Genomic DNA, 19472 nt, shown 5'->3' on the forward strand with positions numbered 1-19472 from the left:
GCTGGCAATAGCTCATCCAAACTGACCACTCTCCAAGTTTAAATCCAAGTTTAACCAGAACGTCTGGGGGGGGTAGGAAAAAACAAGGGGAAATAGGCCTATTTCCCCTTGTTTTTTCCTACCCCCCCCCCCCAGACATTCTGGTTAAACTTGGATTTAAACTTGGAGAGTGGTCAGTTTGGATGAGCTATTGCCAGCAGGAGAGTGTGTGTGTGTGTGTCCGTCCCCCGGGGGGGGGGGGGGAGGGTGAGAAAGTCTGGATTTGTGCTGGACATGGCCCACCTTGATTACCATGCACATTGTAGGGAGAGTGGTCACTTTGGATGAGCTATTACCAGCAGGAGAGTGAGTTTGTGTGTGTATGGGGGTGAGAGAACCTGGATTTGTGCAGGAAATGGCCCACCTTGATTATCATGCACATTGTGAAATGAGTTGTCACTTTGGATGGGCTATTACCAGCAGGAGAGTGAGTTTGTGTGTAGGGGGGTGGAGGGTGAGAAAACCTGGATTTGTGCTGGAAATGGCCCAACTTGATGATCACTTTAGATAAGCTATTACCAGCAGGACAGTGGGGTGGGAGGAGGTATTGTTTCATAATCTCTGTGTGTATATAATATCTGCTGCAGTTTCCACGGTATGCATCCGATGAAGTGAGCTGTAGCTCACGAAAGCTCATGCTCAAATAAATTGGTTAGTCTCTAAGGTGCCACAAGTACTCCTTTTCTTTTTGCACAGGTTGAATGTTCGTTGTGTGAAGAAATACTTCCTTATGATAACTGGTTCTGTGGATGAAGGGAAGGCAGTGGACGTGTTGTTCCTTCACTTTAGCAAAGCTTTTGACACAGTCTCCCACAGGATTCTTGCCAGCAAGTTAAAGAAGTATGGGCTGGATGAATGCACTATAAAGTGGATTGAAAGCGGGCTAGATTGTCGGACTCAACGGGTAGTGATCAATGGCTCTGTGTCTAGTTGGCAGCCGGTATCAAGTAGAGTGCCCCAAGGGTCGGTCCTGGGGCCGGTTTTGTTCAATACCTTCATAAATGATCTGGAGGATGGTGTGGATTGCACCCTCAGCAAGTTTGCAGATGACACTAAACTGGGAGGAGAGGTAGATACGCTGGAGGGTAGGGATAGGATACAGAGGGACCTAGACAAATTGGAGGATTGGGCCAAAAGAAATCTGATGAGGTTCAACAAGGACAAGTGCAGAGTCCTGCACTTAGGACAGAAGAATCCAATGCACCGCTACAGACTAGGGACTGAATGGCTCGGCAGCAGTTCTGCAGAAAAGGACCTAGGGGTTACAGTGGACGAGAAGCTGAATATGAGTCAACAGTGTGCCCTTGTTGCCAAGAAGGCCAATAGCATTTTGGGATGTATAAGAAGGGGCCAGCAGATCCAGGGACGTGATCGTTCCCCTCTACTCAACACTGGTGAGGCCTCATCTGGAGTACTGTGTCCAGTTTTGGGCCCCACACTACAAGAAGGATGTGGAGAAATTGGAAAGAGTCCAGCGGAGGGCAACAAAGATGATGAGGGGACTGGAACACATGACTTATGAGGAGAGGCTGAGGGAACTGGGGATGTTTAGTCTATGGAAGAGAAGAATGAGGGGGGATTTGATAGCTGCTTTCAACTACCTGAAAGGGGGTTCCAAAGACGATGAATCTAGACTGTTCTCAGTGGTAGCAGATGACAGAACAAGGAGTAATGGTCTCAAGTTGCAGGGGGGGAGATTTAAGTTGGATATTAGGAAAAACTTTTTCACTAGGAGGGTGGTGAAACACTGGAATGCGTTACCTAGGGGGGGGGTGGAATCTCCTTCCTTAGAAGTTTTTAACGTCAGGCTTGACAAAGCCCTGGGTAGATGATTTAATTGGGGATCGGTCCTGCTTTGAGCAGGGGGTTGGACTAGATGACCTCCTGAGGTCCCTTCCAACCCTGATATTCTATGATTCTGTGATCCTTTTAAACCTGCTGCCTATTAATTTCTGGTTCTTGTGTTATGTGAAGGGGTAAATAACACTTCTTTATTTACTTTTTCCACACCATTCATGATTTTATCGACCTCTAAATCATATTCTCCATTAGTTGTCTCTTCTCTAAGCTGAACAGTCCCAGTCTTTTGAATCTCTCCTCATATGGAAGCTATTCCATACGCCTAACATTTTTGTTGCCCTTCTTTGTACTTTTTCCATTTCTAATAACGCTTTTTTCAGATGAGGTGACCAGAACTGCCAGCATTCAAGGTGTGGACGTACCATGGATTTATATAGTGTCATTATTATATTTACTGTCTTATTATCTGTCCCTTTACTAATGGTTCCTTAAATTCTGTTAGCTTCTTTGATTGCCATTGAACATTGAGTGGATGTTTTCAGAGAAATATCCATGATGACTTCAAGATCTCTTTCTTGAGAAACAGCTAGTTTAGACTCCATCATTTTGTAGGTATGGCAGGAATTGTTTTCTCCAATGTGCATTACTTCGCATTTATCAACACTGAACTTCATCTGCCATTTTGTTGCCTGGTCAGCTAGTTTTGTGAGATCTGTTTGTAACTCTTTACAATTAGCTTTGGACTTCACTATCTTGAGTAATTTTGTATCACCTGCAAACTTCGCCACCTCACTCTTTACCCTTTCTCAAGATCATTTGTGAATATGTTTAACAGCAGTGCTCCCAGTACAGATCACTATGGGACACTGCTATTTACCATCCTCTACATTCTGAAAACTGACCATTTAGTCCTAACCTTTGTTTCCTGTCTTTTCACCAGTTACTGATCTATGAGAGGACTTTCCCTCTTATCCTTTGACAGGCCAAAAGCTTTCTGAAATTCCAAGTACACTATATCCACTGGATCAACTTTGTCCACATTTACTGACACCATCAAAGAATTCTAATAGACTGGTGAAGCATGATTTCCCTTTAGAAAAGCCATGTCGCCTCTTCCCCAACAATTGTGTTCATCGATGTGTCTGATAATTCTGTTCTTTACTATAGTTTCAATCAATTTGCCTGGTACTGAAGTTAGGCTTACTGACGTGTAATTTCCAGGATTGCCTCTGCAGCGTTTTTTAAAAATTGGCATCATGTTATTCCCCAGTCATCCAGTAGAAAAGCTGATTTAAGTGACAGGTTACATAACACAGCTTGTAGTTCTGAAATTTCATATTTGATTTCCTTCAGAACTCTTGGGATGAATGCCATCTGGTCTTGGTGACTTATTACTGTTTAATTTATCAAAACCTCCTCTATTGATACCTCAGTCTGGGTCCTCAGATTTGTCACCTAAAAAGAATGGCCCAGGTGTGTGAATCTCCCTCACATCCTTTGCAGTGAAGAAGACCAATGAAAGAATTAATTTAGCTTCTCTGCAATGGTCTTGTTTTCCTTGAATTTAACTAGCTCCCTCATTTCTGCCTACCTCCCCTTTTTGAAGTTAAATGCTACTGTGGTGGGCTTCTTTGTTGTTCCCCCCTGAAAAGGTTACTAAACGTAATTACATTATAGTCATTACTACTGACTCAAGGTCAAACACTTGATCAAGTATGTGACCAGCTACATGAACTGAGCTTTGATAACCCCATAGTCACCCTGGTAGCCATAAAGCCCTGAACTGATGCTAAGGATTCATCATCCACATGTTTCAGAGTAACAGCCGTGTTAGTCTGTATTCGCAAAAAGAAAAGGAGTACTTGTGGCACCTTAGAGACTAACCAATTTATTAGAGCATAAGCTTTCGTGAGCTACAGCTCACTTCCTCAGATGCATATCGTGGAAACTGCAGCAGGCTTTATATATACACAGAGAATATGAAACAATACCTATTCCCACCCCACTGTCCTGCTGGTAATAGCTTATCTAAAGTGATCATCAGGTGGGCCATTTCCAGCACAAATCCAGGTTTTCTCACCCTCCACCCCCCCACACAAATTCACTCTCCTGCTGGTGATAGCCCATCCAAAGTGACAACTCTTTACACAATGTGCATGACAATCAAGTTGGGCTATTTCCTGCACAAATCCAGGTTTTCTCACATCCCCCCCACCCCCATACACACACAAACTCACTCTCCTGCTGGTAATAGCTCATCCAAACTGACCACTCTTCAAGTTAAAATCCAAGTTAAACCAGAACATCTGGGGGGGGAAGGGGGGTAGGAAAAAACAAGAGGAAACAGGCTACCTTGCATAATGACTTAGCCACTCCAAGTCTCTATTTAAGCCTAAATTAATAGTATCCAATTTGCAAATGAATTCCAATTCAGCAGTTTCTCGCTGGAGTCTGGATTTGAAGTTTTTTTGTTTTAAGATAGCGACCTTCATGTCTGTGATCGCGTGACCAGAGAGATTGAAGTGTTCTCCGACTGGTTTATGAATGTTATAATTCTTGACATCTGATTTGTGTCCATTTATTCTTTTACGTAGAGACTGTCCAGTTTGACCAATGTACATGGCAGAGGGGCATTGCTGGCACATGATGGCATATATCACATTGGTGGATGTGCAGGTGAACGAGCCTCTGATAGTGTGGCTGATGTTATTAGGCCCTGTGATGGTGTCCCCTGAATAGATATGTGGGCACAATTGGCAACGGGCTTTGTTGCAAGGATAAGTTCCTGGGTTAGTGGTTCTGTTGTGTGGTATGTGGTTGTTGGTGAGTATTTGCTTCAGGTTGCGGGGCTGTCTGTAGGCAAGGACTGGCCTGTCTCCCAAGATTTGTGAGAGTGTTGGGTCATCCTTTAGGATAGGTTGTAGATCCTTAATAATGCGTTGGAGGGGTTTTAGTTGGGGGCTGAAGGTGACGGCTAGTGGCGTTCTGTTATTTTCTTTGTTAGGCCTGTCCTGTAGTAGGTAACTTCTGGGAACTCTTCTGGCTCTATCAATCTGTTTCTTTACTTCTGCAGGTGGGTATTGTAGTTGTAAGAAAGCTTGACAGAGATCTTGTAGGTGTTTGTCTCTGTCTGAGGGGTTGGAGCAAATGCGGTTGTATCGCAGAGCTTGGCTGTAGACGATGGATCGTGTGGTGTGGTCAGGGTGAAAGCTGGAGGCATGCAGGTAGGAATAGTGGTCAGTAGGTTTCCGGTATAGGGTGGTGTTTATGTGACCATTGTTTATTAGCACGTAAAAGAATAAATGGACACAAATCAGATGTCAAGAATTATAACATTCATAAACCAGTCGGAGAACACTTCAATCTCTCTGGTCACGCGATCACAGACATGAAGGTCGCTATCTTAAAACAAAAAAACTTCAAATCCAGACTCCAGCGAGAAACTGCTGAATTGGAATTCATTTGCAAATTGGATACTATTAATTTAGGCTTAAATAGAGACTTGGAGTGGCTAAGTCATTATGCAAGGTAGCCTGTTTCCTCTTGTTTTTTCCTACCCCCCTTCCCCCCCCAGATGTTCTGGTTTAACTTGGATTTTAACTTGAAGAGTGGTCAGTTTGGATGAGCTATTACCAGCAGGAGAGTGAGTTTGTGTGTGTATGGGGGTGGGGGGGATGTGAGAAAACCTGGATTTGTGCAGGAAATAGCCCAACTTGATTGTCATGCACATTGTGTAAAGAGTTGTCACTTTGGATGGGCTATCACCAGCAGGAGAGTGAATTTGTGTGGGGGGGTGGAGGGTGAGAAAACCTGGATTTGTGCTGGAAATGGCCCACCTGATGATCACTTTAGATAAGCTATTACCAGCAGGACAGTGGGGTGGGAATAGGTATTGTTTCATATTCTCTGTGTATATATAAAGCCTGCTGCAGTTTCCACGATATGCATCTGAGGAAGTGAGCTGTAGCTCACGAAAGCTTATGCTCTAATAAATTGGTTAGTCTCTAAGGTGCCACAAGTACTCCTTTTCATCATCCACATGGATGCTGAAGTCACTGAGCACCATCAGTTATAGTGTCTTCAACACCTTTTCTCGAATGTCAACTGACAAAGATTTGGGTTTGGAGAAAGATAATTAATAAACCAAGACTAGCCCAGCTTGACCCTACCCTAGGACTCTCATACAAAATGAATAAACTATGGTTACATCTATACATGAAGCTGGGTGTATGATTCCCAGCTCGAGTAGACATACTTATGTGAGGTTTTATTGAGGTCACATCCTAAAAATAATAGTGTGGCTGCAGTAGCACAGGCAGTGGCAAGCAGTAGCATGGGCTAGCCATCCCAACTACAAAGTTGCCCAGACTCTCTGGATACATATCCAGGGCAGCTAGCCTATCCTGCCGCTCGCAGCAGCACGTGGGCATCAGCCCATGCTACTATGGCTACATTTCTATTTTCTGTGAGCTATCTGGGTGACAGCTAGCATGCATATGTCTACTTGATCTGGAACTCACACCCCCAGCTCCAACTGATCCAGTTTTAGGCTAGGAGACCACCTACATGGTACAGAAACACCACCCCTTCTCCAATCCCCTTAGGCTCATACTGTACCAAAAACTTGACTGATACCAACTGTGTCAAAACAGGTCAAGCATATTATCTAACCAGGTTTCAGTAATACTTGTTAGATTAGGGTCTTCATCCAGACAGACAGGTTCTCTGTAATAGGTGGCTTCCTTTGTATGATGCCCCAGCATGCACTTTGCTGATATCATCGCTCTCATCACATTGCTGCAGACTGGGGACAAAATCAGTATTCTTTTCCTTGCCATTGCACAGTTTTAAATTTTTTTCACTATTCCTATTGTTTATCCTGTAGGGTATATGATATTAAGAAAAAAATGCAATGGTGTGGAAGAACCACTTGCCGTATCTCCAGGCTTCAGTCTGCAACACTGTTCAGTGATGGGTGTGATGACACCAGCCGAGTGCATGATGAAGTATCACACAGAGGAAGCTGCACTTCATGAACCTGAGGGGGAAAAAAACCCCACATTGTTAAATGGTGAAAAAATACTATGAAATGTCCCCTTTACCAGTCCCTAACCAAAATATCCTGATGCTTTTATAAAGTGTACAGATTACATTCAGGAGTCTTTCGCAGTCATCAACCTAGGAAAATAAGCATCTCAGTATTCTGGGAAACAGACTTAGGTTATTCTCATTACTTTTTAAATTAATATTCTGAAAACATGCCCTGACTCACTATAGTGTAGACAAATATGGAACATCCTCCTTTTTAAAATTCCTGGGTAAAATTCTGGTCCCAATGAAGTCAATGGCAAAATCTCCACTGTCTTCTATGGAACCAGTATTTTAGCTCCTGTGTTTATCATTTCTATTTCCTTACTAAATGTCCACTTTACCCACAATACACATTAAGCATCCAATTCAACTACCACTAAAGATAACAGATGTCTTTCCACTGACTTCAAATGCCTAGTAAAACATACCCAAAATTTCAATGACACTGTAGTGAATGCTGACTGACTAGAATAAGCTTTTTTATGCATTGTATCTTTTTGTTAAGAATATGTATAATAACAAGGGTCCTGGGATGTTCTAATTAAGTCATGCTTACTTGACGGTGTTTCTTTAATAACTATACTGTTCCTGTATTGTACTAAAGACTTTTCACCAGTTTTATCCCTGTAGTACTGTACTCTTTAGTAATTACTTTATTGCAGACTAACTCTTTCATTGAAGAAGACTTGAATCCTATCATAGTTTATTGAGCAAATATACAGAGCCCTCTAGTCACTCACTGTGCAAACAAATTCTACTGAATAACTGTTGGTCACTTTGCTAGGGTAAATGTTTACTGTAGTTTTTACAGCCGAGAAAATATTTCTGTCAAAGAACTATTAAATATTAAATTACTGTATCTATCTGAGATAGACTGACCCTGAAACAGTGGGTGCTTTGAAATTTCCATATTAACCACATGCCACTTCCAGAATGAAAAAACAATGTAAACCAAAGATAGCCTATGCACTTACCATGGTAACCAAGGTTTGTTTGAAAAACATTCACAAGGTAATATTTGCTATCATCCTGATTTCACATTGATAGTAAATGACAAATTGGAGCAACTCTGTTAATACATAATTCTGAACAGACTGTGAGGCACATGCTAGCACAAAGTAAAAAAAGTAAGAAATTATTATTATGGAGAGTGATAGTCTCTCTCTAAGTTAAGACTGAATTTGTCTTCGCATTATATACCTAATTTTCACAACTACCTCCTAACTTAACAGTTTTCAGAGTAACAGCCGTGTTAGTCTGTATTCGCAAAAAGAAAAGGAGTACTTGTGGCACCTTAGAGACTAACCAATTTATTGGTTAAATAAATAAATAAATTGGTTAGTCTCTAAGGTGCCACAAGTACTCCTTTTCTTAACTTAACAGTAGCAGGCCAAAAAACAAAAAAAAGAATGTCCTTGGAATTTGTGAACAGAAAGTGTCCTTGCCTGAGGATCTTAATTTCAACTTGCCCCAAAATGTAAGAAAATGTATCTAGTGTCAAAGTCAGTTTCAGACTCTCCTCTGAGGTGTCCACCCCATTAAATAATTATAAAGCACAGGCTGGATCCCCTTCATGTCTCTCCTCCATCTAGTGAAAAGGCTAATGTTTATATAGTCCCCTTTATTTCCCATTACACCCTGCCAGAAACTAGGATACTAATATGGCTGCCAACAAAAATGGTTACCCACCTTTTTATAACTGTTGTTCTTCAAGATGCGTTGTTCATGTCGATTCTATTCTAGGTGTGCACGCGCTCACGTGCGCAGTCATTGGAGATGTTTGACTTAGCGGTATCCCTAGGGCCAGCTGTGTTGCCCCGTTGAGTGTCACGCTCATGCCCTGGTATATCAGGCGCTGCCGGCCCTACGCCCTCTCAGTTCCCTCTTGCTGACAACTCCAACAGAGGGGCAGGAAGGCAGGTAATGAAATGGGCATGAACAACACATCTCGAAGAACAAGAGTTACGAAAAGGTGGGTAACCGTTTTTAATTCTTCAAATGCTTGCTCATGTACCATTGTAGGTGACTCCCAAGCAGAATCCTTGGAGGTGGGCTCAGAGTTCAAGGCATTGCAGATTGTAGCACTGCTCTGCTGAAGCCAGCATCTTCTCGAACTAGCTGGGACATGACCTTGATCAGAAATGCCAGGTGCGGGCACAGCTGACCTTTGTCCTTGAAGACAGTATAGGACAGTTCTAAAGTGAGCCCTGATCTCCGACACCTTATGAGTCAATGTTATAGCGACCAAGAAAGAAACCCTCCAGGAGAGAAGCAGGAGGGACCAGGAAGCCCAGGGTTCGAAGAGATGACCCGTGAGCCTGGACAGCACAAGATTCAGGTCCCAAGGGGGGACCAGTTCCTGGACGTGTGGGTAGAAACGCTCCAGCTCTTTCAAGAATCACGCTGTCATGGGATGGGCAAAGAGAAACCTGTCCTGGACCAGGGGATATAGCAAAGAGATAGCCACCAGGTGGACTTTGATGGAAGAGAGGGACAACTGTTGAAGCTTCGGATGCAGCATTTAATCCAGGATGTCCTGAAGCGAGGCCAGTGAGGCCCAAAGGCGCTGCTCCCAGGCCCAATATTGGAATCTTTTCCATTTTGTCAGGTAAGTTGTCCTGGTTGAAGGATTTCCTACTGTCGAGTAAAACTTACTGAACATGGGCCAAACATGCCCTTTTGTCCATGCTCAGCCAAGCTGTCAGGTGCAGTGCCGCCAGGTTCAGATGCAGCAGGTTGTCGGGGTACTGCAACAGCAGATCTGGTTAAAGAAACAGCTGAAGAGGGGCGGCTGTCGACAGGTACAACAGCATGCTGAACCAGTACTGATGGGGTCACAGGGATGATTCTTGCTCTGTCCTGCTTGACTTTCACCAGGACCCTATGGATCAATGGCACCGGCAGAAAGGCATACATGAGCGCCCCTGACCAAAGGATGAGGTCCGAAAGGGAACCTTTGTCCAGACCCTGGGTGGATCAAAACTGGTGTCTCTTCCTGCTCTGCCTGGACATGAACGGGTTCACCTGGGGAGTTCCCCACCTTTGGAAGATTACATTGACCACCTCCAGATGGAGAGACCACTCCTGGCGAGACGAGAAGGTCTTGTTGAGGCGATCTGCTAGGACATTCTTGGAGCTGGGTAAATGGGCGGTGATTAGACGAATGGCATGCTGCACACAGAAGTCCCAAAGGCTGAGCGCCTCCTGACAAAGGGCCCCCTCCTGCCTGTTGATGTAATACATCGTGGCGGTATTGTCTGTCAGGACCTGCACTGCCTTGCCTTTCAGGTGAGGCAAAAACACCTGGCAGGCCAGGCATTGATAAGGAGGGCTAGATTGTCCCATAGCCAACAGCCCTGAGTGCTGAGCTCACCCAGCTGGGTTCCCCAGCCCGGATTCAAGGCGTTGGAGACCAGGGTAAGCAATGGGGACGGTATCGCAAAGGGAACCCCCTGCAGCACCAACTAGCCACCAATTCAGGGACAAAATGACATGGCTCATCACCATAACCATTTGGTCCAGGGAGTGCCTATTGGGGATATAGACAGAGTCCAGGCACACCTGCAGAGGCCGCAGATGGAGTTGAGCATGGCTGACACGTACGTGCATGTGGCCATGTGCCCCATCAGATGTAGGCAGGTGTGGGCTGTAGTGAGCAGGTGGTTCCTTAAATGGCAGATTAGATCCACCATGACCCAAAAACATTCTTCTGGAAGGAAGGCCCTGGCCCGCGTGGAATCAAGAATGTCCCAGATGACCTCTATGCATTGGACTGGTGTTAATGTGGACTTTTCTGTGTTTATCAACAGGCCCAGGTCACAGCAAGTGGAGTGCACCAGGTCGAGGCTCCTCTGCACCTGATCCAGAGACTTGCCCTTGATTAGCTAGTTGTTGAGGTACGGAAACAGGTGGACCCCCCCGGATGTCTGAGGTGCACTTTGTGAACATCCTCAGAGCCAAAGAGAGTGCCGTGAACTGGAAATGGTGTCCTCCCACCATAAAATGGAGTAAGCACCTGTGGCCTGGGAATATAGAAATACGGAAGTAAGCGTCTTTCAAGTTGAGAGCGATGTACCCGTGTTCCGTATCCAGGGATGGGATGATGGCGGTCAGGGAGACCATGAGAAACTTCAACTTCTTGAGAGACTTGTTGAGGCGATGCAGGTCCATGATGGCTCTGAGGCCCCCTTTTGCTTTCGGGATTAGGAAATAGCAGGAGTAGAACCCCTTTCCTTTCATGCCCATCCATGGCCCCCAAATGAAGCAGGTTCTTGACCTCCTAAATGAGGAGTTGCTTGTGAGAAGGGTCCCTGAAGAGGGACGAGGAAGTGGGGAGGGGGGGGCTAAAAATTGCAGGGTATAGACACGAGCTATTATGACCAGGACCCCATGGCCTGATGTAACCCGCAACCAGGCAGAGTGATGGGGAAAAGGTGGTTGAGGAAATGTAGCAGTGGATCTGGGGAATTAGCTGGAGTGTCACTCTCAAACATGCCATCAAAACAAATGCTTCTGCCCTGCAGAATGGTTGGCCTGGGCAGGCTGCACAGTGGGAGACAGAAGGGCAGTGACAACTAAATGCAGTGTCCCTGTCCCTTCTTCTAGCAAGCCCAGAACAAGGCTGCTATGACCTTGGTGGTGGGGGTGGCCAGAAATGCTTACGTGCTGACTGTGGCGTGTGAATGCCCAGTGAACAGAGGTTGGCTTTGGTGTCCTTCATTCCATGCAGCCTTGCATCCATATGATCACAGAACAGACTGTTCCAATCGAAAGGGAGGTCTTGAATGGAGTTCTGCATCTCCGGGGAGAGTCCAGTGGTTTGAAGCCAGAAGCTCATCGCCATCATGGACACCACCATCCTGGCTGCCAAGACTGCCATATCCACGCCATCTGAAGGGCACACCAGGTTGCCATGGTACCCTCCTGCACCAGAGTGACAAATTCTTGGACCCAGTCTTGTGGGAGGGACTCCTCAAACTTATGGAGAGTGTCCCATAAATTGAAGTTATAATGGCCCAAGAGGTTCGCCACCCGAAACTGTAGACTTAGAGTGGAATAAATTTTTCTTCTAAACAAGTCCAGTCGCCTGGTCTCCTTATTTCTTGAGGTGGAACTAGAGTGCCCCTGTCTCTCCTTTTCATTGGCTGTGGAGATCACCAACAAGCTGGGAGGAAGCTGGGTATAATAATACTCAAAATTTTGGCTGGGACAAAGTACTTTTTCTCAGCATGGTTTGAGGTGGGAGGGATGGAGGAGGGCATCTGCCAAATGGCCCTGGCAATTTTGAAGACCCTTTCATGCCGGTAGTGCGACATGGGTAGGGGTCGAGGCTGACAGGACGTTGAACAGGGTGTCCTCCTGTTCAGCCATCAACTCCACTTCCAGGCCCAAGTTTTCAGACAATCACTGAAATAAGGCCTGGTGGTTTTTAACATCATCAGGCAGGCCGGCTCTGGAGCATCCCACGATCGCCTTGTAGGAGGACTGCAACGGTGGACGGGGAGACTGGTCTTCCTCCTCCGCTGGGGAGGATAGCTTGGGGGTAGGCACAGCCTCCTGAGACTCAGCCACCGGGTGTGCTTCTGGTACTGGGCCTGCTGCCGATGGCTGCTGTTCCGTGGCAGTGGCCAACGAGTGGACCGAAGGGGGCATCACCATGAGCAGAACCCCCCAGGCATTCCAACATGGCCACTGCGCTGGCCACTTGCCTGGCTGCCATTGTCCCGGTATCACCAATGTTGGCTTGGACATCCAATCTTGTCACTGGGTATGAGGCGATGGGCTGAAGCGGCCCTGAGATCCAGAGGAGTCCCCTTCTGGAGACCATGGAGGGACCGTAGAGGCCACTGACACCAGGGACTGGTGCCACGCCTGAGGGGACTGGTACCGACGGTGCGGTGACCGGGGACAGTGCCGAGGAGCTTGGAGGCGGGAAGGAGATGGGATTAGTGATAGGACAACTTCCAGGATGGTGACCGGCACCAGTAATAGGGGGATTGATGCCTCTCTCTCGGCAAGCCGCGTTGAGATGACGGCGACCATGACTGTGGGGACGGTGACTGACGGTGAGTCTGTGCCAATCTCGACAATGGCACTGGTGTCAAGCAGTGCAAAGGTGAAGAGCACGCCATCGTCTCAAGGGATCGGCGGTGCTCCACCACTCCCTGGGGAGCTACATCAGCTGGCTTGCCCTCTTGGGGAGCCTTAGCCAAAGCCTGCAGCACTAGATTCACTGGCAGCACAGGCGGCTTTTGCTCTTTCATTGCCTGAGCTCTCAAAGGCATTGGTGCCAGTGGGGAAGTTGGTCCAGTCTCAACTTGCAGGAATTGGAGGAGGACCTTTTACTGCGCTAACGGTCCCAACTAGAGAGGGCCGACTGCAGGGCTCTGGGGTGGACGGGTGATCTGGGGCAGGTTCTTTGCTTACTGTCAACTGGCCCTTCTCTGACGGCGGTGGGGAGCTGTGCTTCTTTGCCCTCTTCTTTGGTACCAGCGACATAAAGTGGTGCCGGGTGGGCCCCGGTGGCGTACTTCATACCGATGCTGAGCAGACTCCATAAGGAAAGCTCTGAGCCGGATGTCCCACTCCTTCTGCGTGCGAGGCTGAAAGTTTTTACAAATCCAGCACCTCTCTTTAATGTGCACTTCCCTCTAGCACTTGAGACAGCTGCCATGGGGTCGCTAACAGGCATAGACCAGTTACAGGATTTGCAGGGCTTAAAACCCGAAGACCGGGACATGCCCCATCGGAGTCAGAATCCCCACTGGGACCTAACTACTAACAAACTACTACAATAAACAGGTACTTAACACAAATAATAACTATATACAAAGCCTTAAGGCACACAGTTTGAGATAAGAAAAACCGCTAGCCCTTGATGAGCAAGGAAAGGCACTCTGACTGACCACCACGGGCGGTGAAAATGAACTGAGAGGGTGTAGGGCCGGCAGCACCTGATCTATGAGTGCATGAGTGCAGCACTCAAGGGGGTGACACAGCTGGCCCTACGGAGACTGCTAAGGCAAAAACCCCTGACGACTGTGCTCATGGGCGTGCGCACACCGACAACGGAATCAACATGAGCAAGCACTCGAAGAAGGAGGAATCTGCTTATGAACCTTAAAAGGGCCTGTGTATCCCATGACATCCATTAGAATCAAATGTAACCATGTGAAATTTTACCATTAGTTCTCAGCCCACAATAAAAAATTTTCTGAAATGTTTCTGTCAAATTAGACAAGGGATTTCCAAGATAAAGAGGTTCCAAAAAATGAAGTGTATCTCATTTTTTATCATATCTTCAAAATCACTTTGCTCTAGAAATTCCACTTTTTTCCCTGCTGATCCTGGCATGTGTTGTTGCCTTTATCTTTTTTTGGGGAAGGAGATGATTTGTGTGTACAACTTTGCAGATATGATCGCCTTTTATATGTACATAATGAATTCTTTATTTCTGCTGGTTTTCTATAAAGCATGCATCAAGTCAAAGCACGCTTTATATTCCAACAATGCACAGACTAAAAGAGGAAAGGAAAAGCCACATGAAAGACAAAGCCTCATGGTAAGAGGAATATTAGAAAGAAAGAAAGTGGAGGTATGAAACTCTCTGGGAAGGAAAGGTCTATCTTGGTGCAACTTGCAAAGTTTTCTGGGAGTTTTGTCACTGAGAAATCCTTTTTTTTTTTTTTTTTGGAACAGTTGAAATGCCCAGGCAAATAATTTCACCACCCTGGAGTTAAGGTTGAATAGACATAACAATGACCCTTTTTTGAAAATTCTTTAAGAGAATTACCATTTAAAAAAATCCTAATTCTAAAAATCCAGATATTCCAAATTTATGGATAGTATAGAAATGCCCAGAAAGGAGCAACTGTGCTCCCATTGTCACCAACCTCAGAACAACCAGACATTTAGACACATTTTCCATGGACAACAACAGAGGTTCATTTTATCTGTAATCCCAACAATTAAGAACACTTTGTACTATAATATCCTAATCTTACAGTAATTACACAGTATGGTATCGTTTAAACCAAACTGCACCTGTGTTTACATCACTGAGCCGTGCACCGATCCCATAGTTCTACCTGAACTCCTAGTTAACTAATTTTTCTTTCTACAAACAGTAATACCGTGTGAGCTCCTGTAAGTATGAAGGGTCTGGTATGGTTACTATTCCAAAGCTATTTGTGCCAGGAAATTAGCTCTAAAATGTAACTCCATATACATATTTTCAGATCCTAGGTTAATGGTTCGATTTTCTAATTTTTTTAAAAAGGGAAACAGTTGCGCTGTTTTGTTTGAAAACACAACACTAATAGAAAAATCCTGGAAGAGAATATCTACATATCATCATATTCCAATTTTAGAGGAGTTCATTTAAAAAAATCAAAAGCTCTAACCCTATGTGACAGATTGTCTCTTCCCCATGTCATATTTCTGCAACTGAAATCAGGTGGAGGTTTTAAACTGTTGGATTTTCCTCCTTATATATACATAATGTAAACTACATAATTCATCACTCTGCTACAGCATTCATATCCTTTAGTCTTTTTTTACACAGTTCTTTCTTTCCCCATGCAGTATACTTTTGATATTTTTATGTATTTCTGAATATTTCTAGTTTCTAAAGACACCATCTACAGATTTGCTAAAGTTTAGAACAGCTAAAGTGAAAATTAGAGCTGATTATAGAATGTACAACTGCCAAAATAAATGAGACGTACAGGACAGATGCAACATATATATATATATGAAAAAAAATGAGGATTTCAACAGTATCACGCTGCTCATAAAATCACAGTTCCTAAAAACATTAACATTTTCTACTCTTTGAATCAACGGTGAAAAGAACTACAGCTCTATAAATTCAAAAATGTAATGTAACAAATCACTATGCACCCGTGAAAAAGCTATCAATATGCAAAAAGTTACAAGTTAATGCGTAAACAGTTAAATTTCATATTTACATACACTAATACAAAGTCTTGTGAATTTGCATGAGGTGAGAGGTATTAATTTTTACATTCACCGCACATAAAAACAGTGTCAGATGCTGAATGTTCATGGGAATAAATTTTCAAGCACAAGTAATGAAGTATGAAATAGGAAGTCATAGATTAGAATGACCTTTCAAAACAGGCATGGTACAGTATATTATAAAAAGAAAGTCTTTCAAGCAGCATACATAAACCACAAAGGACTACTCACTATGTCATACGCAGTTACAATCTTTTTCAAGACCTCTGGAACAGTCCCTTGTATCTCCATAGTGGGATACTGATCACTGAGATTCAGTAGTACCAGTGGTGTACTCTCAGGTCCAACCAAGCGGGTAGACACTGCCAGAATACACTGCATAAGATTTGCTACAGGAGAAAGGCCACATAATTCTTTGAATGAAACGACTGCATTCTGTTAAAAAGAAAATAAAGAAATTACTTTACAGTTAAACATGCTTTTTAATCTCTCATTCATTCAGTTTAATAGACTTATATTTCATTGTATAATAGTTATAACCCAGCGATGGTGTAGAATTATCAATGGTTTCGTCCTGGAAAAATTGCAGTTTTCCAAAGTACCATAGATATTTGCAATATTTTATTTATCAGAGATATTAAAAATTCAAAGAGACTTAAAATCCTGCTACAGAAAATAAATGTTACTTAGAATAAAGAGGTTGTAATATGCTACTATTAACTTCAATTTGTCAATAAATATAAAAACAATGAACTACTAATCCATGTTGATTGAACAAGCTTTTGAAAAGTTTCAGAAAGTATTTAAAATGTTTTTAAATCCAACTGCTTAAATGTTATGTGCTGAATGTCTCAAATAAACTTAGTAAGGTGGAGGGGGCAAGTCAGTCCATTTGTAACTTTAAACATACCTATTGTATGTCAGCATTCTCCAGACATGCTGAGGATCTGCTGGCTCCCACTTGGTGTGATGCCAGAACGCTGCACTCCACTAGTGATGTCACACTATCACTTAGATGACCTTCTAAGAGTACTTGTTAAACCCAATATTGTACATATTCCAAGAGTTTATAGTATTTTTATTTTGTATTTTGTAGGCTAGAATATAAAATATATATGTTTAAACTTAAGAAACATTGAAATATTGTAAACATCAGCCATTTATCTTAATCCTATAAAATGATTCCAGCCTCCTGTCAACTCCCATGATGGGAGTGCTCTCCACCATAGTGAATTTAGGGTTGTTGCACCAAGTGGGAGGTGGCGATCTGTGGCAAGTCTGGAGTTTGTGGACCTGTAAGAGAAAAATAAGTAAGTTTAAGTATCAAATGTTCCAAGTGCTCCTCTTATCTTGGTCATTTGGGATATTCTGCACATATTTTAAAGCATATGACATATAGCATATAGGTCTTGAGTGACATTTTTACTTTCTGAAAGACCCTTTATACTGCCAGAAGGGTGTAAAGTTTTAGTGTAAATGGGAATCAGGGCTTAAATACGTAGGCCACTTTTAACAGACAATCCACATCAAGTTGACCTCAACCTATTTTTAAAAAGAACCTATTATGTATGAATTTGTATACATAAGTTATTTCCAGTGCAGTGACTGGTACATCACACAACTATTAACATCAATTTTTAATTGTGATAGTAATTAGCCATTGGAACAATTTAACCTAGGGGTTGTGATCGATTATCCAATACTGACAATTTTTAACTCAAGATTGGATATTTTTCTAAGAAAATATGTTCTAGGAATTATTTTGTGGAAGTTCTATGGCCTGTGTTACACAGGAGGTCAAACTAGATGATCACAATGGTTCCTTCTGGCCTTGGAATCTATTAATTTTGCCTTTCAAATAATTTGTTTTCACTGTTTAGTAAACCAAGGCTATTTGTAATAATTAGATTGGAATTTAATAAAACAACAGGACATCTGAAAAGACAGGCCTTATACTGATCTTCATTCATAGATCTCAAACTTTACAAATGTGGATAAACATTACAAACAGCAATTTTACAGAAAAGAAAACTAAGACCCAGAGAAGTTAAGTGGCTTGTCTAAGGGTACATAGCAAGTCAGTGGCAGGACAGTGAGCAGAATTCAGGTCTTCTGGCTCCCAGTTTGATGTCTTACCCACTAGGCCATGCTGACTTTCATGATTTTCTGCACTGCCAAGCAAAGTGGATGTTCTATACCCTATCCAGTATAATCACTGACATCATACACTCAGCTGTGATAGTGATACAAGCTTTTGTATTACTAACACGATGCATATTGCTGACTACAGAAAAAAGGCCTAGTATGGATAAAAGGATTCTAATGATTACTCAAACAAAATCTTGGTGTAGTTCACTATACTCCTATGTGTACTTTATTCCATGAAATACTTTTCTATTTCATATTTAGAATCCCTAGATACCCGAAGTTGTCTGTCTTTCTAGTTGCTATATCATGGCAATTATAGTAGTAAATGAATATGTAATTAAGAAATTAAACTATTTCAAATTCCCTGACATACATTTTGCAATTGTCTGTATTTTAATGGGATTTTTTCATTTATTTTTAGGACAGTTTATACAGGTGTAGTATAAACACCTGTGTAGCAGAGATTATATTTATATTACAATTTAAATTTTTATAGACACATTATGCAAATCTGTCAGTTAAAATAATCAAAATTAGCATTCTATCATTCACCTAAACTATATCCCTCTTGGGGACATTTCCAGGTATGCTACTGATAAATTGGGAAGATGTAAGTACATCTTTCAAAGTAACAGAATGAAATGCATACAAGGAAATTCCTTCCCATGCACTGACCCTAAAAAACCCTACTAAATTACGTTTTTCAAAAACACACCAATCTGAAAAATAAAATAGCATACTAGTTACGAGCACACCTTCTTATTGTACATTCAAGTCTTAGGATCCAGGTTTCTCCTTAAGGCACTTTAAAAAAATCTCCTAGCCTATACACAAAATGGAATTAGAGCCTCTCGTTAATTACAGATTAAATTCATATCTAGTCTGCAATCTGAATCTCATTTACCAGTCATAATCATTCCTCCACATTTTGCTAATAATCTTTGCTTATGGAATGGAATGGGGAAGTTGTAGGAGACTGGACACAATTCATAAGAACAAGTGTGCAACACATCATGCAAATCTGTCAGCTCAAATAATCAAAATTATTCTATCATCCACCTAAACTATATTTGTCTTGTGGACATTTCCAGCTATGCTAGTAATAAGATGGGAAGATGTAAGTGCATCTTTCAAAGTAACAGAATGAAATGCATAAAAGAAAACTCCTTCCCTAGCACTCCTAAAAACCCTAATAAAATTACATTTTTCAAAAACACACCAATTCTGAAAAATAAAATAGCATGCTAGTTACGATCACACCTTCTTTTTGTATATTCAAGTCTTAGATCCAGGCTATCCTTGATTAAGACACCTTAAAAGAAATCTCCTAGACAGTACACAACGGAATAACAGACCTTCCTTAATTACAGATTAGATTCACATCCAGTCTGCAACCTGAATCTCATTTACCAGTC

General features: G+C 42.9%; 1 protein-coding gene across 2 annotated transcripts in view; it reads right to left on the reverse strand.

The window, feature by feature from the left end:
* The window catches only part of PLCL2 (phospholipase C like 2), a 189344-nt gene that overhangs the window by 65850 nt on the left and 104022 nt on the right, over window positions 1-19472 (reverse strand). For both annotated transcript variants that reach the window (XM_073333540.1, XM_073333541.1), the window contains exon 4: window positions 16141-16344. In XM_073333540.1, the coding sequence (XP_073189641.1) occupies window positions 16141-16344 (204 nt within the window). The remainder of the gene's footprint in view (window positions 1-16140; window positions 16345-19472) is intronic.

This window comes from Lepidochelys kempii, chromosome 2 (genome assembly GCF_965140265.1).
Source record: "Lepidochelys kempii isolate rLepKem1 chromosome 2, rLepKem1.hap2, whole genome shotgun sequence".
Taxonomy (NCBI): Eukaryota; Metazoa; Chordata; order Testudines; family Cheloniidae; genus Lepidochelys; species Lepidochelys kempii.